Genomic DNA, 23,537 nt, shown 5'->3' on the forward strand with positions numbered 1-23,537 from the left:
GCACTGACATGTACAGACAATGTACTGACAGGTAGAGACAATGCACTGACATGAACAGACAATGTACAGACAATGCACTGACATGTAGACAATATACTGACATGTACAGACAATGTACTGATATGTACAGACAATGTACAGGCAATGTACAGACAATGTATAGACATGTACCTACATGTACAGACAATGTACTGACATGAACAGACATGAACAGACAATGCACTGACATGTACAGACAATGTACAGACAATGTACAGACAATGCACTGACAGGTACAGACAATGCACTGACATGTACAGACAATGTACCGACATGTACAGAAAATGTACAGGCAGTGTACAGACAATGCACTGACAAGTACTGACAATGCACTGACATGTACAGACAATGCACTGACATGAACAGACAATGTACAGACAATGCACTGACATGTAGACAATATACTGACATGTACAGACAATGTACAGGCAATGTACAGACAATGCACTGACATGGACGGACAATGTACTGACATGTACAGGCAATGTACAGACATGTACCTACATGTACAGACAATGTACTGACATGAACAGACAATGCACTGACATGTACAGACAATATACTGACATGTACAGACAATGTACTGACATGTACAGACATGTACAGGCAATGTACAGACAATGCACTGACAAGTACAGACAATGCACTGACATGTACAGACAATGTGCCGACATGTACAGAAAATGTACAGGCAGTGTACAGACAATGCACTGACATGTACAGACAATGCACTGACATGAACAGACAATGTACAGACAATGCACTGACATGTAGACAATATACTGACATGTACAGACAATGTACTGACATGAACAGACAATGTACAGACAATGCACTGACAAGTACTGACAATGCACTGACATGTACAGACAATGTACTGACATGAACAGACAATGTACAGACAATGCACTGACAAGTACTGACAATGCACTGACATGAACAGACAATGTACAGACAATGCACTGACATGTAGACAATATACTGACATGTACAGACAATATACAGACAATATACAGACAATGTACTGACATGTACAGGCAATGCACTGACATGTACAGACAATGTAACGACATGTACAGAAAATGTACAGGCAGTGTACAGACAATGCACTGACAAGTACTGACAATATACTGACATGTACAGACAATGTACCGACTTGTACAGACAATATACAGACAATGCACTGACATGTACAGACAATGTACTGATATGTACAGACAATGCACTGACATGTACAAACAATGTACAGACATGTACCGACATATACAGACAATGTACTGGCATGAACAGACAATGCACTGACATGTACAGACAATGTACTGACATGTACAGACAATGTACAGGCAATGTACAGACAATGCACTGATATGTACAGACAATGCACTGACATGTACAATGTACTGACATGTACCGACATGTACAGACAATGTACTGACATGAACAGACAATGCACTGACATGTACAGACAATGCACTGACAGGTACAGACAATGCACTGACACGTACAGACAATGCACTGACATGTACAGACAATGCACTGACATGTACAGACCATGTACTGACATGTACAGTCAATGTACAGGCAATGTACTGACATGTACAGACAATGTACTGATATGAACAGACAATGTACTGACATGCACTGACAAGTACAGACAATGCACTGACATGTACAGACAATGTACTGACATGTACAGACAATGCACTGACATGTACAGACAATGCACTGACATGTACAGACAATGTACCGACATGTACAGACAATGTACAGACAATGTACAGACAATGTACAGACAATGCACTGACATGTACAGACAATGTACAGACAATGTACTGATATGTACAGACATGTACAGACAATGTACCGACATGTACAGACAATGTACAGGCAATGTACAGACAATGCACTGATCTTTACACACCATGTGCTTCACGTACCATAGATCAGAATTATATGTTTGAATGCGGTCGATGGGTAAAAAAGTACATGTTGATTTCATCACTGAACTACCCAGTTATCCAGCACTAACACAATTTTCATGTTATTTTGCGTGTGTAATATGACCCAGCATGGCTGTAATTGGTCTAAGGTTTCGATTGTTTTTATTTTGCAATATCGTAACTTTTGATCATGGCTTACAAACGTGGTATACATCATGATGTCATCAAGGAAAGAGATATATAGAATGAGATCATCATTTAGTTTGATTTTTATGCAATCTAATGTGCTGTTTTTAAAGATTTTTGCTAAAGTATCTTAGTTATGTGATAAACAGAATCTCACATTTGTTTCCATATCATATGAGATGGATGAAACATGTCATCAGTTTTTCATTTTACCTCAACAGAGGCACAATAGAATGAAAAATTCTTTTGACTCGTTTTATAAATCCTTTCTGAATGAAAACTGCTACGAGACCCTTGTTGTACACAGAGTATGGTTATGGTAGGTTCTTGTATGTTACCTTATTTCATTAGGTTCTATCTCCACCATTGTTTTCTCTGGTAGAACTTCATATGTTTAACAAAAATTTCTGCCTGCGATCAAATCGGAGACAAATTTACACATATTGGTGGCTGATCAAATCAGAAGCACTACAACCAATAAGATTGGTGAAGAAAGTTTGGACAGTGCCGATAAAATCGGGAAAAACACTGGAAACGGTAACTGATTTAATCAGTTTTGGTGTCAATCTGTTGAGTGTTGAATTGAAAATCATCTTTTTACTGATCAAATCGGTAGTAAAACTACAGGGGTCACACCGATAGAATTGGTCAGACCTTTGACTTTGTAATGTTAATTGTATATATCATGTTTACTATATATAACATTCACTCTTTATTGCTATTCAGCTGATGATGCTTAAAATATACATAAGGGGAGGCAACTCTTTTTACTAGTCATTCTTCATTGTAAAATTGACATTGATTTACAACATCAAATGTTGTACGTTTTATCTTTAACACAGAATTAAACGTTTGTAATGTAACAAAGTTATCCTCAAAGGAATTTCTCTCTCTGCAAGCTTTAGAATTTTTATAGGACAAACTGATTTCTTAATTAATTTGGGTTAAAAAAATCATCTCAGACCTTCATTACACATGAAGATTGAACAGTAAAATTCAACAATTTTGCAGTTTTGATCATGCTTTTTTCATAAATCAGAAAAAAGAGACCTCCGACTCATTGTCAGTAGGAGGTTTCCTGGTTTGCTTGTTAAATGACGTAAAAACTTGCGTAGTAATACTTATATTCCAGAGTAATCAGTACCTCATCAAGTGATTCTATTGTAATTATCAGTCACATGTTTCAGAATTATACAGCAGTATTCCTATCCTATAGTGTATGGGTCTCAGAGAAAACTTATATTAGAACAGCTGCTACTAAAGACAAAATAAAACTTATGAAGCTACATGTTGTGGGATATTTGCTTATTTGCCTATGAACCCTAATTGCAAGCACTTTCAGCACAAGTTTCTAATTTATAATTTTAAATGTGAAGAGGATTTCACAGAATCATGTTGCACGTGAAAGGAGACAACTCTAGTTATCTGTGGTTCCAGTTTTAGAAAATCATTCTTATTGCACGTTTATCCCTGAGTAGGAGAAACATCTACAAAAACCATTTTTGAAGTTTTAAAGTAAAATTGTCTGTCATAAAATCATGTGATCATAATTCTGATAACCATTGGTTCCCATCATATGCAATTTTTACGTTCCTCTAAGACGAGGTATATATAGCCAGAATCATCGCTTTGTGTGTAAGATGTTCTGCTGATGTTAGAATAATTGGTGAAGTTCAGTTGTCCATGTGCTACAGTCTATTAAAGTAGATACCACAAACCAGTTGTCTTATTGTCTATATCTAATAGTAAGTATTGGCTTGATAATTAATCAAAAATTTGTCAATGTTTTTTGTCATTTTAGTCATTGACACAGGGAGATGAATATGAAGTCTGTTTCAGAACCAACAACCTCTTGGCGAGTCATTCCCTGCATAATCAATTTTCATCACTATTTGATAATGAAAATTGAATGCCACAAAGCAATTTGATGTACATATCAATTTCAAAATATCATGTGCAGACAGTGTGCATGTTAAACATTGTAAGATCATTCATTTTTGTGGGAATTTATTTTTGGTGTTTTGTATGTCCTCCAAATCCAAAAACTTGTGTGTCCATGAAATTCAAAAACTATTAAGATCTATTAGGCTACATTCATTCATGAAATCACATTTTATTTTCTTACAAATACCCACGAAAATTGCACCCCACCAAAATATATGATTTCACAGTATATGAACTTTTAACAGGAAAACAAACAAAAAGAAAAGTTCTCTTTCCTTTAATCTTAACTTTGTAGAAATGAAGTTATAAAAGAATACATCATTGATGGATAATTTATATTCTATGTAACCCATATATAAGATGTCTTCACTGAGGTACTCATATATATATACATGTGGTGATGATGACCCATATTACATACATCAAAATATACTTATAAGATATATTGTATTTATAATATACAACAGGCCATAAACCCGATACTACCATAAACCAGCAATAACCCTGTGCCCAGTAATAAGCCCACCAATATTTATTTAAATCTACCCCTGACTTTTGGTGAGATATGTTGATGTTCTGTGGTCTTTTAATAAGCCCACTCCCTGACTGAGTCAGATGTGTTGGCATCCTGGGCTTATTGCTGGATAAATATGGAATTTACTAAAAAAAAATCTATAAATCAAATTTACATCAGAATATCACAGCACACAAGTACTGATTAACATAGGGTTGGTGTATACTTAAAAGGTTACGCTACATAAGCCCTGGCTAAAATTATATCAATATTAAAGTGTGTTTATACCTAACAATAACAAAAAAAACACATACCCATTTCTCAAAGATTTTGACAAATACATGTACACATCTTCAAAGATAATTAAAATAACATTGTTAAAATAGAAATATAAAACATCAGTCTTCAACATTAACTGACTTAGGATAAATGGAATTCATAATGAAAGTTGGTGTAATCACCACAGACGACACAACATTCGGGCAAGGCTGGCTACTTCAAATGAACTGATATCTAAACAGGCAACTTTGGAGGGAAGGGAGGGGGGTGGGGGAATGTTATGCTTTAATAGAATCTTGTCTTGAGGGTAGGGGTATAAAATGTTTGCCTCCACTTGTAATTCCTGTCCTTTTCACTAGTCCTCGATCATCTGTTAATCTAACCATCAGTTCCCTGTACATTCAGTGATCAACCATTACTTCTCTTGATTATTTAGTTTTACAGAAAGGTATGTAAATGGCAAGAGATGAATATGTTGGTAATCAAACCTTGCAAAAAATGACAAGTTAGAAAAAAGAACAGAATAAATAAGGCAAAGATCCAGGCAAATCTAGCAAAGATCTGTGAAAATTTGATAAAGATCTAGGCAAAGATCTGTGAAAATTTGATAAAGATCCAGGCAAATATAGCAAAGATCTGTGAAAATTTTATAAAGATCCAGGCAAACAGCAAAGTTCTGTGAAAATTTTATAAAGATCCAGGCAAATATAGCAACGATCTGTGAAAATTTGATAAAGTCCAGGCAAATCTAGCAAAGATCTGTGAAAATTTGATAAAGATCTAGGCAAATATAGCAAAGATCTGTGAAAATTTTATAAAGATCATAACGATCCAGGCAAACAGCAAAGTTCTGTGAAAATTTTATAAAGATCCAGGCAAATATAGCAAAGATCTGTGAAAATTTGATAAAGATCCAGGCAAATATATCAAGGATCTGTGAAAATTTGATAAAGATCCAGGCAAATATAGCAACGATCTGAGAAAATTTGACATGGACACAAAATTAACCAGACCCAGACAAGTAAGACAAAGTTGAGCGCGAAAATCAAAGAAACTCAAAGTGAGAATGAGTTACACATTGTTCCAGGTAACTGGACAAAGAACCCGATATATCAATGCAGACAAACATCTGATAGTAACCACATGCTCATAAGTTGACTCAATCTTTCGGACCAAATCTTCCAGGAATGTATGTCATGATAGCTTAAACAAATCTGGAAGAACCAGAAAACACATACAAAATGCTGTAAGAAGCACATCAAAGGCAGCATACATATGTAAGTACACAAATATTGCCAGGTAACAACTACATACAGGTATTTTTTTTTTATAAAATTATGTTGACAAGTAATCACTAAATATAGGTATTTGTACAAGACTTGGTTGCCAGGTAACCAATACATACAGGTGTTTCTACAAATCTTTGTTGTTATGTAGCCACTAATTACAGGTATTTCTACAAGACTTGGTTGTCAGGTAGGTAGCCACTAATTACAGGTATTTCTACAAGAATTGGTTGTCAGGTAGGTAGTCACTAATTACAGGTATTTCTACAAGACTTGGTTGTCAGGTAGGTAGCCACTAATTACAGGTATTTCTACAAGACTTGGTTGTCAGGTAGGTAGCCACTAATTACAGGTATTTCTACAAGACTTGGTTGTCAGTTAGCCACTAATTACAAGTATTTCTACAAGACTTGGTTGTCAGGTAGGTAGCCACTAATTACAGGTATTTCTACAAGACTTGGTTGTCAGGTAGCCACTAATTTCTAAAGACTGTTTATTCATATCCTTTTTTAATCTCATTTTTTGGTAAAAGTGTGCACTATAGTATAATAAACCTAAACAAAAATCCTATTTCTAGTACTTGATGCTGTAGTCAATCATTAGTCAATACAGATTATTATCTTGGGTTAATAAATTCATGTGTTAACCTCATTGATAGTCAGTAACTGTATGTAGCAGCACCCTTCTCCACAATTTCAGTATTACATGACTTCAATATAACGACAGTAACCTCCACGATTTAATACATCCTGAATGCATGCAAATTCTAAAACAAATAAGCAGATTAATCAAAGAAACATACCACAATATATTGTCAGAATAGAAAACTATATCTCGGTGAATTAATCAAACTTTAAAAACATCTGCATAGTTTTTAGAATCAACCAAAATCTAAAAATTCTAAAAGCTTTGATAACAATGGAAATGTAGCAGTATATTTTACATTATATTAAAAGTTCTGTTCAAATTGCAATCTGTTAAAAAATATCCTGAATATGTCATGTTCTTGCCAAAGCTTCTCACCACATTAGGATGCAAACATCAGTACTTTCCTGAATGTTAAATTTTCTTAATAAATTCTGGTGAAAATTCTGCTTTAATATTAAAAGATGTCATATACACATTGAAATTTCACCAAATCAGAAATCACAAGAGGATGCATGACACTAACTTTATCACATCTACAAGAGTGACCTCATCTCATACACAATCTTACTGAAAAAATTACCTTGAAGACTTACAAGTCAAAACATTTCTTCTTTAAAATATATCTATTACATCAGTAGATCCGTGGTTATCAAATCTACTTATTTTGTTTAACTTCTGGTAATTAAAACTAATGTACATGTGGTCCAGAACGGAAGTGGAAGGCACCTACATATAAATATCAGGGCCTGTATTAATGCTCAAAATACAGGTACACATTATGTACTTAGACTCAAACAACTTAGGTGACAAATTTGATATCTGAGTTGACTTGTTTTCCAATGATTTCAAATGAGATATCATTTTTAAAATTCAGGTTTTCTTCTATATTGATATGTCAAGATTTAAATGTGTTTAAATAAAGCTGAATTAGCCACAGATATACCTGAGCATGAGAATGAATACAGACCCAGGACAGCTGTACAATTCACAATAAGACAGTAACAAACCCACATCAATGCCGTTTCTGTGGGAATGCCCCATCAACTCACTAATAGAGAAATCACTATAAAGATTTGATCCTGACGAGTACAGTACATCAAATCCATTGATCACTAAAGTCTACAAAAAGCCCTGAGGACAACACAATTTTTGACATAGTCAGAAAAAGCTTCTACCAGGAAAATGGCATATGACTGGGCTTATTAGCAGACAATGATTTTATTGGTGTATAAAAAAGGTTTGTCAGCAGGAATGACAGTATATGATCTAATCGTAAGCACCAGAAACCAACAAAACAATGTTTGAAGTTCATAGAAAATATTCATCTAAACATTTCACTCAGGAAACACAACAATTGGAACGTTATATTACATAAATATATATATCAGGTATCTAAGTTCATACAACACCCTCCCCCCTCCCCCTCCCCTAATTTTATTAAGGCAAGAATATCAAGCACCGAAAAACAGTAAAACTCTATTAAAACAACAACTGCCATCGCCTTTTCCCCAGAGAGGGGCGGAGGTTAAATCGCCCAATATTATTGGGTCACATGACCACATACATTTTCTCTTGTAGATCTCCACTCACTTCCATCTTGGCTAACAAAGAATTCTACACGACGATAAATTGTTTATAGATATAGTGATTTTCTGTAATTTACTCGGTAATAAGCCCATGCACGGGTCAATCTCAGACTCAAAGTGATACGGATGATAAAATAGTATGTACATGTATAAACAGAAATGGATATAGTTGGGCTTATTACCAGACATGGGCTTATTACCAGAGAAGAGGAGACAAAATATATATCTAGGTATTCAAATCTTTCCCTTGAAGGTGAATGTTTATGGTGTAGTGGGAGAGACATGGTAGGAAAGGCACGAAACACATGATAATTTCTCCTATATATTATAGGTGGTATGGTAGACATTGTAACATGCTTGTCTTCTACTTTTCAGTTTTCCCCTAGTACGCTACTTTTCTCCCACAATAAGACCTTTCATGCTCTTCAATCCGGGCAAAAATTTGTAACAAAATACATTGAGTGATTATTTCTACAGTACTATATGAAAGGTCCAATTTACATATTGGTACACACAATCACAAACCAACACATCAGTACACTTTCCATACGTATCCCACAGAAACCCCTTAGGTCTGTATTGAATGATCTCGGGAGAGGTCCCTCTACAGACAACAACTGAATAACCTGCTGATTCTATAGAACAATAAGTGGGCGGGCTTATTACAAGACCTGGGCTTATTGAAGGATAAATACGGTCTGTACAAGGTTCAACAGTACACATTTACAAGGGCTATTATATCTGGCTTGCTGATTGGCATCAATCTCAATTTAACATGACATTTATGAGCTTTCAAATTTTCAAAACGATATCACCAAAAAGCAAGTGAAAACCAACCCTAACCTAATTTCAAACATTTTTTACTCTCTTTTTATCAAATTGAAGCTTTTCAGCAAAAATTCTTTCCTAATATATAGTTTTCATGACAAGAATATCATATTGTCTTAATTTTATTTTCAGTTTTTAACGTTAGATTATCTGACCCCCGGTTAACATGTAACCCTATCATTTAAGGCTATATTGATCAATATTTCCCCATAAGATCAAACAATCTAGTCACTACCAGAAAAAATACACCTGTTATCAGCAACAACATAGATCACAAATGCTCTCCATTATGGGAGATAGTTTTATAAATCTTAGATAAAATATATATCATTCACAATAATTTAAAATTTCATATCAAATATAAGGTGTCTGTATTCTCTCATCCCTCTGGTATCACTCTTCTTTCACCTTTTCTACCCCGGAATCTTTTCTGAAAAAGAAGAAGCAGATTTTGTATTCGACATGAAAATAACTTGTTGTAAAAAATTTTGATATCAAGGATACAAGGATTGTAGAGCCAACTTTACTCTAATAATGGCTAATGACTTGAATACCTATCAATATACAGGGCAATGGGAGTAAAGTGACAAAGGATGGCAATCAATCACAACAAGCTTGGGATAAATAGATTCCTCTTCATTGATACATTGACTGGTTTTGCCAGCTTGAACAGAAAATTTCATCACTTCTGTAATATTTAGTTTTTAGTAAGTTTCCTCCATCAATCATGACAACTCACACTCAGCTTTTTGACAAATATTGAAACAATTGTATAAGACCAGCCAATCTACTAAAAGGATGAAATTTGGTACTACAAACTTATAAAGCAAAATTCATTATGTAAAAAGTTTGTTTCTCTAGCTATTATTGTGTTCTGTAGGACAACATCTATATTTATGTTGTTTTAGATATGTGTTGATATTGTCTTAACGGAGTTATCTATCTTGAATTAGCTTTAAATGACATCCCATACAACTTATTGGTTATGACATCATTAACAGTAATTATGATGTTACTATATATAGAACAATCCTATCTGTATTGCCACATTTTAAGTACTTCTGAGGTAGAAATATCCTACAATTTTTTTCCTGAAGAAGCCTACTGTTTGGGCGAACAGGTTGAGGTACCAACAAAGAAAATCTACTTATCCTGAACTTGTTAGGATTTATTACACAGATCCAAAATTATTGGTTTATTTACACATGAAGACAAAAATAATGTTATGTTTTTAGAATTGATACTTCAACAGATAAAAAATGAAGACTGAGAGGATCTTTCTCTAACTTGAGGGAAGGACAGAGAAATCTCTCCCCAAGGAGAAGATTCTTCATCGTCAAACCCGAGGCTTTACCCAGGGTTAGACCGTCAGGAATCTCCTCCGAGGGTAGAGATTTTTCTTTTCTACCCTCAAACTAGGGATTAATTCTAAGGGAGTATCTCCAACATTCTAGAACTAGAGTAATGAGATAAATATATGCTGACAAATATGGAAACAAAATCAGACAAATAACCATCATACAAAGACAATCATAATGATAAATCATGGTCTTGTATTTAGAACTGATTTTTATAAACAAAGATGATTAGATACCGTCTTACAAAAATGTTAAACTCATCGTAAACAGTCAACAACAATCAGTCATGTCTCAAGTCTTCAAGTTACAACTGCCTGTTAAGCACATGTTTATGTTCTGTGCATGCAGGCTGTCTTACTCTGGCAAGATACAGATATCTACCCTCACCAATAGTGTGGATATTTCTATGGGGGAGAAAAAGGGATCTTTTGACCATTTCTAGGTGTGACCTTTGCGGGGTGATGATATGGTGTAAATACAAACTAGATCTGTTCAAGGGTTCATAAGATATGCTGTACACAAGCTTTTAGCTATGGACACATGTAGGCATGGAAAAATACCGGACAGACACAAAGACAATGTCATTATTGTATACCCCAACCTTGACCACTTCTAAGTCAAGTTAGGGAAAAATTAGTAAAATAGACATCTGTCCATTGGCTGTAAGAGGTTGTGTTTGTCTGTCCTTCCATCTGTCCATCACTGCATCTGTCAGTATGTCTATATATCTGTCCATTGGCTGTAAGAGGTACATCAATTGTGTTTGTCTGTCCATTGTTCTGTCCATCACTGCATCTGTCAGTCTGTCCATATATCTGTCCATCGTCTGTAGGAGGTATATGTGTAGCTAGGAATAGGCACATCAATTGTATTTGTCTGTCCATCATTCTGTCCATCACTGCATCTGTCAGTCTGTCCATATATCTGTCCACCGTCTGTAGGAGGTATATGTGTAGCTAGGAATAGGCACATCAATTGTGTTTGTCTGTCCTTCCATCTGTCCATCACTATATCTGTCAATCTGTCCATATTGTAAGACGTGTTAAAATCTGTTGTAAACAGCAAACTTACTTTTCTGGCAAATGTCCATTTGATGAAGATTTGCGCCTGACAAACACAGACGTTATAAGAATATTTAGTAGTGGCCAGGCCAGGAAAAAAACATGACCAACGAAATACAGTTGACTGTAAACCTGTAAAAACAGTAAAGAATAGTTAAAGTCAAATCACATGACAAATCCTGCTTAAACTTCAATTCCAACCTCACATGTCTTAAAAGCTGAAATCACATAAATCATGGGGAACCATTTTATTAATTATATTCCGCAAATATTAAAAAACCACTTTCTCGTATCATCAGATTCAAACTCAGATTTCATCAGAGTGACTAGTCATACAACTTACTTTCATATAATCAGTAAAATTTAAAAGCACAAAACTAAGCAGGGCGTATCCCATACAGAACGTCGTTACCAGCTTCTTGAAGATATACAACACTGGCTGCAGTATTGATGTATTATTAAACTTCTCCAGGGCTGGAATCTTTGGAACTAATCCTATCACCTGAAAAATATCAAATTCTGTTGATGCTTCTTCTACCAAAAAATTGGATGATAAATTTCTACAGGTGTTAAGGACATAGACCTTAATCAAACTCTCCTCATCTCTATGATTCCATTCATGAAAAAACATGTCAAAAAATGTCTTTTGATTTTTTCTTTTTTTTTCTTCTTTTTTCATGGTTCAAATTTTCAATAGTTTTAACTAAAGCTTACTGCTAACTTAATAATATTTGTAAGAAATTAATTTTCATGATGTATCCGTTAAGGACAGTCACGAAAATGAATTGCAACAAAAATGTTAAATTCAAAAGACAACAAAAAATACTTGCAAGATTTGTGAAAATTTCAAAAATTAACAGGTTACAGTACTTTCAACTCTAATGATTTCCAACAATTTTTGTATCGTTTTTCTTTTCTTCAGCAGTGAAGATGTAACTGTAGGACAAAAATTTACCTGATTTTCACAATTTATCATTATAAATTCTAATGCAAAGTTCATATAGTATCCGGATCTTGTGCCATGCCACATCGCCAGGTAAAATAAAGTGACAGCTTGAGATATGAATTTGTTTCCTAGGAATCGTAATCTTTTAAACACATATCTGAAAAGAGAGATATGAAAAGTTTATATATATTGTATTATAACACAAACAAGGATAAGTCTTAATTCCATATTATATGTAATAGATATATCTGCTCCTACCAGAACCCCCCTTTCTCCTCCCTTCCTCCCCCACCAGCAGGATTTTAAGAATCTAAGGGAAATATTGCTGAAATCTTCACTTTTTCCTCCTTGGATTCTTGTTTTCTTTCACTGACGATTCTGAGATTTACGCCTCAAGAGATTTTAAGTGAGAATTTCTCTAATGTTGTGAACAGGTTAATAAGCTTTTGAGTATCTGTAATCGCGCAGTGGTCAGGTGATTGGGTGACACATTGATAACACACTTGCCTTTCACCTTAGGTCCAAGGTTGGATTCCCAGAATGGATGTGAAAAGGTATGGGGTCACCTGCCCAACCACATGGCTTTTCCTCCCGAGTACCCCTCCCACAGTAAGACCCCTCTGAAGTTTCCATTTTGGCCAACCAGAGTGATTAATGTAAGTTGGAAAAACTTGATTTACAATTGATGTAAATTAAAGTTTATTTTTTCACTTGCAGATTGCATTTATTTTCTCAAAAACACAGTACCCATCAAATGAAGTGTTTTGATTGACCCATGAACTATGACCTTTAACCTACTTTGCCATCCACTGGTTGGTATTGTAGTTAAAGGATTGTATGTAGTCACGAAGTCGATAGCCTTCCTCCAGCTTCCTTAGTTGTACGTTACACACTCCGTTCCATTCTATGTTGCCGTTGATGTCCTTGCCGTTATAGGATATGCCCACCAGTATACATGTTCCTTCCTAAAAACATCCACAGTAAACTTAGAAAACTGTTTTTGTTAATCCAACAATATTTGTTGCTCAACATGAAATATTAACTATAACCAAGAGTGAAAAACTTGACCTTGACCATAACCTTGACTGACATAGATCATGTGACTACTTGTTACTAACTTCCAGTCATCCTTAGCTCAAGATACATGACTAGGAACTTGACCTCTGACCTTGAACTTTCAGCATGCATTTTCCCTGTTTCCTTTTGATCAGCTTCGCTTTAAAATGTCACAACAGAATATTCAATAATAAATAGATTCATAATTTGATCCTGAATGCTAGCCTGGTGACCTTGACCTGTAATCCTGTGAATCACCCTTTGATTCTGACCAATGCTGCTTCATGACATAACAAATATCAAAGATATATTAGGTAAAATTCTGTTCTATTGAATGTCATAGTGATAAAATTACAGAGCTGGAGGGCCTCATTAGAATAGGACTCAGCCAGAGGACTTGGTCAGTAAAGGATTTGGAGACTTTACCAAAAACTGACAAGAGGATTGAAAAGTTCTGGACATGACAAGCGGTTTTGACCAGTAACTGGCAAGAGAACTCGAACGGTACAGAACTGGCAAAAGAGACTTGACCTATAATTGACTGCAGGATTTGACAAGTATAGAAAATGACAAAGGGACTTGTCTAAAGTTCTTTGGGCAAAAGACTTGACCAATAAGTCAAGACAAGTAGACTTGACCAGTAATTGACCAGTACAGGACATGACAAAGGGACATGACCAGTAATTTGCTAGAGGACTCTAGGGTAGAGGACTTCGGCCAAAGTAGATGGCTATAAGAATGGCTAAAGAACGTAGATACTTACTGCGATGAGCCAACTTCCAATATATTTGTTTAAGATAACTCGTCCCCACAGTGTTATATAGAAAAACTTTGCTAGCCAGACCTAGTCTCTTTAGTCCTGGTATAACACTGAAAATATACACAACACCCAGACCTAGTCTCTTTAGTCCTGGTATAACACTGAAAATATACACAACACCCAGACCTAGTCTCTTTAGTCCTGGTATAACACTGAAAAAAGTCTCTATACATAACACTGAAAATATACACAACACCCAGACCTAGTCTCTTTAGTCCTTATAACACTGAAAATATACACAACACCCAGACCTAGTCTCTTTAGTCCTGGTATAACACTGAAAATATACACAACACCCAGACCTAGTCTCTTTAGTCCTGGTATAACACTGAAAATATACACAACACCCAGACCTAGTCTCTTTAGTCCTGGTATAACACTGAAAATATACACAACACCCAGACCTAGTCTCTTTAGTCCTGGTATAACACTGAAAATATACACAACACCCAGACCTAGTCTCTTTAGTCCTGGTATAACACTGAAAATATACACAACACCCAGACCTAGTCTCTTTAGTCCTGGTATAACACTGAAAATATACAAAACACCCAGACCTAGTCTCTTTAGTAACACTGAAAATATACACAACACCCAGACCTAGTCTCTTTAGTCCTGGTATAACACTGAAAATATACACAACACTCAGACCTAGTCTCTTTAGTCTCTTTAGTCCTGGTATAACACTGAAAATATACACAACACCCAGACCTAGTCTCTTTAGTCCTGGTATAACACTGAAAATATACACAACACCCAGACCTAGTCTCTTTAGTCCTGGTATAACACTGAAAATATACACAACACCCAGACCTAGTCTCTTTAGTCCTGGTATAACACTGAAAATATACACAACACCCAGACCTAGTCTCTTTAGTCCTGGTATAACACTGAAAATATACACAACACCCAGACCTAGTCTCTTTAGTAACACTGAAAATATACACAACACCCAGACCTAGTCTCTTTAGTCCTGGTATAACACTGAAAATATACACAACACCCAGACCTAGTCTCTTTAGTCCTGGTATAACACTGAAAATATACACAACACCCAGACCTAGTCTCTTTAGTAACACTGAAAATATACACAACACCCAGACCTAGTCTCTTTAGTCCTGGTATAACACTGAAAATATACACAACACCCAGACCTAGTCTCTTTAGTCCTGGTATAACACTGAAAATATACACAACACCCAGACCTAGTCTCTTTAGTCCTGGTATAACACTGAAAATATACACAACACCCAGACCTAGTCTCTTTAGTAACACTGAAAATATACACAACACCCAGACCATGTCTCTTTAGTCCTGGTATAACACTGAAAATATACACAACACCCAGACCTTGTCTCTTTAGTCCTGGTATAACACTGAAAATATACACAACACCCAGACCTAGTCTCTTTAGTCCTGGTATAACACTGAAAATATACACAACACCCAGACCTAGTCTCTTTAGTCCTGGTATAACACTGAAAATATACACAACACCCAGACCTAGTCTCTTTAGTCCTGGTATAACACTGAAAATATACACAACACCCAGACCTAGTCTCTTTTAACACTGAAAATATACACAACACCCAGACCTAGTCTCTTTAGTCCTGGTATAACACTGAAAATATACACAACACCCAGACCTAGTCTCTTTAGTCCTGGTATAACACTGAAAATATACACAACACCCAGACCTAGTCTCTTTAGTCCTGGTATAACACTGAAAATATACACAACACCCAGACCTAGTCTCTTTAGTCCTGGTATAACACTGAAAATATACACAACACCCAGACCTAGTCTCTTTAGTCCTGGTATAACACTGAAAATATACACAACACCCAGACCTAGTCTCTTTAGTAACACTGAAAATATACACAACACTCAGACCTAGTCTCTTTAGTAACACTGAAAATATACACAACACCCAGACCTAGTCTCTTGAAAATATACACAACACCCAGACCTAGTCTCTTTAGTCCTGGTATAACACTGAAAATATACACCACACCCAGACCATGTCTCTTTAGTCCTGGTATAACACTGAAAATATACACAACACCCAGACCTAGTCTCTTTAGTCCTGGTATAACACTGAAAATATACACAACACCCAGACCTAGTCTCTTTAGTCCTGGTATAACAGTCCTGGTATAACACTGAAAATATACACAACACCCAGACCTAGTCTCTTTAGTAACACTGAAAATATACACAACACCCAGACCTAGTCTCTTTAGTAACACTGAAAATATACACAACACCCAGACCTAGTCTCTTTAGTCCTGGTATAACACTGAAAATATACACAACACCCAGACCTAGTCTCTTTAGTCCTGGTATAACACTGAAAATATACACAACACCCAGACCTAGTCTCTTTAGTCCTGGTATAACACTGAAAATATACACAACACCCAGACCTAGTCTCTTTAGTCCTGGTATAACACTGAAAATATACACAACACCCAGACCTAGTCTCTTTAGTCTCTTTAGTCCTGGTATAACACTGAAAATATACACAACACCCAGACCTAGTCTCTTTAGTCCTGGTATAACACTGAAAATATACACAACACCCAGACCTAGTCTCTTTAGTCCTGGTATAACACTGAAAATATACACAACACCCAGACCTAGTCTCTCTGGTATAACACTGAAAATACACAACACCCAGACCTAGTCTCTCTTACACAACACCCAGACCTAGTCCTGGTATAACACTGAAAATATACACAACACCCAGACCTAGTCTCTTTAGTAACACTGAAAATATACACAACACCCAGACTTAGTCTCTTTAGTCCTGGTATAACACTGAAAATATACACAACACCCAGACCTAGTCTCTTTAGTCCTGGTATAACACTGAAAATATACACAACACCCAGACCTAGTCTCTTTAGTCCTGGTATAACACTGAAAATATACACAACACCCAGACCTAGTCTCTTTAGTCCTGGTATAACACTGAAAATATACACAACACCCAGACCTAGTCTCTTTAGTCCTGGTATAACACTGAAAATATACACAACACCCAGACCTAGTCTCTTTAGTCCTGGTATAACACTGAAAATATACACAACACTCAGACCTAGTCTCTTTAGCAACACTGAAAATATACACAACACCCAGACCTTGTCTCTTTAGTCCTGGTATAACACTGAAAATATACACAACACCCAGACCTAGTCTCTTTAGTCCTTGTATTACACTGAAAATATACACAACACCCAGACCTAGTCTCTTTAGTCCTGGTATAACACTGAAAATATACTTACCTGTCTGGAGGATACTAGGAACCTACAACAAGATCTCAGTGTAACTAACCTGTCTGGAGGATACTAGGAACCTACAGTAAGATCTCAGTGTAACTAACCTGTCTGGAGGATACTAGGAACCTACAATAAGATCTCAGTGTAACTAACCTGTCTGGAGGATACTAGGAACCTACAATAAGATCTCAGTGTAACTAACCTGTCTGGAGGATCCTTGGACTCCTTTTCTTGTAGTGTTCCACTTGTAAATGACAGGTATCGCTTCATACTAAACTGTAAACATACATATAAACGCATAAATCATAAATCCTTAAGTCTCAAGTTTCAAGCATTGAAAATATCATTTACCAAATGATTAGGTTAATACACCTCTTTATCAATAACTTGGTATTTGGCCAATTTTGAGTTTTCTGAGTCGCCTACGTAATACATGAGGCCTCATCAACATCAATGACAAGTCTAAAAAGATGAGATCACTGTATATCGTAGTCTAATTCATAAGTCCACTAGGCTGTAATTAATTATCACTGTATATTGTAGTCTAGTTCATAAGCCCACTAGGCTGTAATTAATTATCACTGTATATTGTAGTCTAGTTCATAAGCCCACTAGGCTGTAATTAATTATCACTGTACATTGTAGTCTAGTTCATTAGTCCACTAGGCTGAAATTAATTATCACTGTACATTGTAGTCTAGTTCATTAGCCCACTAGGCTGAAATTAATTATCACTGTACATTGTAGTCTAGTTCATTAGTCCACTAGGCTGAAATTAATTATCACTGTACATTGTAGTCTAGTTCATTAGTCCACTAGGCTGAAATTAATTATCACTGTACATTGTAGTCTAGTTCATTAGTCCACTAGGCTGTAATTAATTATCACTGTACATTGTAGTCTAGTTCATTAGCCCACTAGGCTGAAATTAATTATCACTGTACATTGTAGTCTAGTTCATTAGTCCACTAGGCTGTAATTAATTATCACTGTACATTGTAGTCTAGTTCATTAGTCCACTAGGCTGTAGTTAATTATCACTGTACATTGTAGTCTAGTTCATTAGCCCACTAGGCTGAAATTAATTATCACTGTACATTGTAGTCTAGTTCATTAGCCCACTAGGCTGAAATTAATTATCACTGTACATTGTAGTCTAGTTCATTAGCCCACTAGGCTGTAATTAATTGTTTATTGATACTGGAAGGTGATATCAATTGATGTGTTTTTTGTACAATACAGGCTTGTGGTAGAGATATTGAACCTAGAACATTTATACCCTCCTTAAAAGTCATAGTTATAAATAGCAAAAACCTGTCTATAATGGCCACTTCTTATTTACAAAAACCTATCTTTTCTGCTTTCTTAAGTGACCTTATAGACAGGTTTTTCCTATATATTGACATTTATAGACAAGATATGCAATAAAGAGGTGACCATTATAGACAGGATATATAATAAAGAGGTGACCCTTATAGACAGGATATGCAATAAAGAGGTGACCATTATAGACAGGATATGCAATAAAGAGGTGACCATTATAGACAGGATATGCAACAAAGAGGCGACCATTATAGACAGGATATACAATAAAGAGGTGACCATTATAGACAGGATATGCAATAAAGAGGTGACCCTTATAGACAGGATATGCAATAAAGAGGTAACAGACAGGTATTTGTTATAGAAAAATGGCCTTTACAGATGGATATTGTTATTTAAAGGAGGCTGTCATAGACAGGTATTTATTACATAGATGTAGCCTTCATAGACAGGTATTTATTAAATAGATGTGACCTTCATAGACAGGCATTTATTAAATAGATGTGGCCTTCATAGACAGGCATTTATCAAATAGATGTGGCCTTCATAGACAGGCATTTATTAAATAGATGTGGCCTTCATAGGCAGGCATTTATTTAATAGATGTGGCCTTCATAGACAGGTATTTATTACATAGATGTGGCCTTCATAGACAGGTATTTATTAAATAGATGTGACCTTCATAGACAGGCATTTATTAAATAGTTGTGGCCTTCATAGACAGGTATTTATTAAATAGATGTGGCCTTCATAGACAGGCATTTATTAAATAGATATGGCCTTCATAGGCAAGTATTTATTAAATAGATGTGGCCTTCATAGGCAGGTATTTATTTAATAGATGTGGCCTTCATAGGCAGGTATTTATTAAATAGATGTGGCCTTCATAGACAGGTATTTATTAAATAGATGTAGCCTTCATAGACAGGCATTTATTAAATAGATGTGGCCTTCATAGACAGGCATTTATTAAATAGATGTGGCCTTCATAGACAGGTATTTATTAAATAGATTTGACCTTCATAGACAGGTATTTATTAAATAGATGTGGCCTTCATAGACAGGTATTTATTAAATAGATTTGACCTTCATAGACAGGTATTAATTAAATAGATGTGGCCTTCATAGACAGGTATCTATTAAATAAATTTAGCCTTCATAGACAGGTATTTATTAAATTAATTTGGCCTTCATAGACAGGTATTAATTAAATAGATGTGGCCTTCATAGACAGGTATCTATTAAATAAATTTAGCCTTCATAGACAGGTATTTATTAAATGAATTTGGCCTTCATAGACAGGTATTAAGTAGATGTGGCCTTCAGAGACAAACATTTGTTATGCAGAGGTGATCTTTCAGAAACAGATTTACCTGTATTAGTAGGTTTTCACCTTTACAGGCCATGTTTGTGACTTACCTGTGGTCCTGCAAGAAATCCTCCAAAGAAAAAAGCATGGCCTAGCATGGCTAGGAAAGACGGGGGCTCTTTTATTATTGTAGCTTTCTGTTCAGCAGACAACTTCTCCTTGAAAACCAATAAACACACACACATGAAAACTATCTTTACTCAACAAGTGTTTAGTTGTCTCTATTTATAACCAGCACTATTGAAATACAAAACTTGAAAAATATTTGTCTCTTTTCATTGACCGAACAATGTTGCCCAATTTTCATTCACCATATAATGTACCAAATAATGTTGCCAGATTTTCATTTTCCAGGTGAAATTGAATGCTGAATATTAAATTTCTTGATTTTTAATGTCTGGAAGAAATCCACCGCCTTGAAAAAAACTTCCTGATTCTATGTCAGAGAAATAGTAATCAATAACTTATTGATCAACAAATCAAAATGGACACCAGTCTGTGATTGCATGACCACTCCAGAAAAACATTCACCAAATGACAGTCATAATAAGGGTATTTCATTTTAATAAGGAGCTACATACTTAAGACAAACACAGTAAAATGCTTTTCACGAAGTCATGTTGACTTGGCTAACCTGTCATAAACTCATAGATAGATTCAGTTCCTCATAAAACAAATTAAGCAAATTCCAAATTGTAAACAGTACATAAACAAACATGGACATCTTGAAACTAACAGTGTATTGAATGTTTGGTGTAAGGTGAATGTATCTAAGTTTTGTGCAAACAAGCAGACAGGGCTACAGCGTAAAGAAATATCTAGTATGGGTAAGTTAGATTGTAAGAAATTTGACAGCAAACCTAGTCAGGCAAATTAGGGCAAGAAAGTGTAGGCATAACCTTGACGATGAGTGTATGACCTTGACATTGAAAGAAGGTATTGAGAGATAGATGTCAAGGACTTTTGAACTTTTGTCAAGAAAACTTTGACAGATTGACAGTTTGGTTGAGTGACAGATAAGCAGATTGGCACAAAGAAGGGACTGATGTCAGGAATATTTATGGGGAGATAACTCACATAAATAATTGTATTGTACCTGACCCAAGTGTATCAGCACTTAAACGTCCACTTTCTTACATGTTTAGTATGATTTTATGTGTCCTTTCAAATGTGGTCTCTCAGTGCATGCCAAGTGAGAGCATGTCTTGAGTGCATGTGTGTTAGAGAGGATGCGTATGTTAATTTGTGTAAGCCTCCTTGTGATACAGTGGAAATAAAGCCAATTTTATAGTGCTAACACACTGAACATTACGATCAAAGGCCCCAAGTTGCACATTCCAAACTGTCACATTATATTGACAACAGGCAAACCTATAATTACACTACCTGCTGAGCCTAAAGCAAGGACAAATTATCACTTTCAAAGACTCTAGTTTAACTCTGGGACAGAACCCAAAGTCTTCATAACAGGGCAAATTGCTTCTTTACAGGTAAAAAAGAAGAGGCAGTGTCAAGGGAAACATGGTTGTTTAGAAAGAAAAGAAAATCTGTTTACATTTACCAGTTACCTTGACAACCAAAATTTCAGAATAAAAATCATGCACATCTATATGTGATCCTTTATATTGATAAAAATTTTCATTGGAACTGGTTCATTGGTTTAGAAGTTCTCCAAACATTATCTGCAAGCAACAGACACCCAGACAGATTCTAGTTCCAGTATAGCCCTCACCCCCACCAACTTCACCAACTCCATACATAAATGTATTAACAATTGCTTCAAAATCACTAAAAAGCGATAAAGATGCTCACACAGATATGAATAAATACATACCGAAGTGTTAAAGACTTCAAACAAAAGTAGTTTTCTTTTTATCACTCAATCATATCTATTATGCCCATGGGACCCTCTTAAAATCTGTCACTAAAAGTATTGGGACTTTGTGTGTTAATGGTTCACTCATAAAGGACCCCAAATTTAGGGGACCATGTATTGGTCCTCTCATACAGGACTAACTTAAAATCTGTCACTCAAAGTAAGGGAACTCTGTGTGTTGTTCCATTCATAAGGACCCCTTAAAATCTATCTCTCAAAGGTAGGGGACTGTGTGTGTTGGTCCACTCATAAAAGACCCCCTTAAAATGTGCCACTCAAAGTAAGGGGACTCTGTGTTGGTCCTTTCATATAGGACTCACTTAAAATCTGTCAATCAAAGTTAGGCGACTCTGTGTGTTGGTCCATTCATAAGGACTCCTTAAAATCTATCTCTCAAAGGTAGGGGACTGTGTGTACTGGTCCACTCATAAAAGGCCCCCTTAAAATGTGCCACTCAAAGTAAGGGGACTCTGTGTTGGTCCTTTCATATAGGACTCACTTAAAATCTGTCACTCAAAGTTAGAGGACTCTGTGTGTTGGTCCACTCATGAAGGATCCCCTTAAAATATGTCACTCAAAGTTAAGGGACTGTGTGTATTGGTCCATTCATATAACACCCCCTCCCCCTAAAACATGTCAAAGTTAGGGAACTGTGTGTGTTGGTCCATTCATATAACACCTCACCCACTCCCAATTCAGCATGTAAATGTTAGAGGACTGTGTGTGTTGGTCCATTCATATAACACCCCACCCCCTCCCCCTAAAACATGTCAAAGTTAGGGGACTGTGAGTGTTGGTCCATTCATATAACACCCCACCCCCTCCCCATAAAACAGGTCAAAGTTAGGGGACTGTGTGTGTTGGAGGAAATAGTACAGATTTAATGTTAATCACAGCAGTTGAACACATTAGTTAAAACTATCAGTCCAAGGTACATTGTACAACTAAATTATGTTGATGTATACAAACAAGAGGCCCAGAAGGCCTGTATTGCTCATATGGAAACAACAGCAATAATGGAAAATATTATCATTACTCATGGTTAAATTTAGGGACTTTCCTAAATAAAATGGAAATGATTTTCCTTTCACCAAGAAAAACACCTGTACCACTTAAACTTTTCACTTTTCATACGTTGTTTGAAGTACCAGAGAACTATGTAGTCATTTCACTAAAAGCAAGAAAATCTATTAGGCC

General features: G+C 35.8%; 1 protein-coding gene across 1 annotated transcript in view; it reads right to left on the bottom strand.

Moving 5' to 3' along the window:
- Positions 1-8,283: 8,283 nt before the first annotated feature.
- LOC132562679 (lysophospholipid acyltransferase 5-like) overlaps positions 8,284-23,537 on the bottom strand; it is a 39,339-nt gene continuing 24,085 nt past the window's right edge. Inside the window, exons 5-13 of the mRNA XM_060227434.1 lie at positions 20,515-20,622; positions 17,975-18,048; positions 17,711-17,762; positions 14,435-14,515; positions 13,414-13,580; positions 12,625-12,772; positions 12,013-12,171; positions 11,680-11,801; positions 8,284-9,680 (exon numbers count right to left, since the gene is read on the bottom strand). Coding sequence (XP_060083417.1) covers positions 9,644-9,680; positions 11,680-11,801; positions 12,013-12,171; positions 12,625-12,772; positions 13,414-13,580; positions 14,435-14,515; positions 17,711-17,762; positions 17,975-18,048; positions 20,515-20,622 — 948 coding nt within the window. The 3' untranslated portion in view covers positions 8,284-9,643. The remainder of the gene's footprint in view (positions 9,681-11,679; positions 11,802-12,012; positions 12,172-12,624; positions 12,773-13,413; positions 13,581-14,434; positions 14,516-17,710; positions 17,763-17,974; positions 18,049-20,514; positions 20,623-23,537) is intronic.

This window comes from Ylistrum balloti, unplaced genomic scaffold (assembly GCF_031769215.1).
Source record: "Ylistrum balloti isolate Yb309-2 unplaced genomic scaffold, AGI_CSIRO_Ybal_v1 Utg371482, whole genome shotgun sequence".
Classification (NCBI taxonomy): domain Eukaryota; kingdom Metazoa; phylum Mollusca; class Bivalvia; order Pectinida; family Pectinidae; genus Ylistrum; species Ylistrum balloti.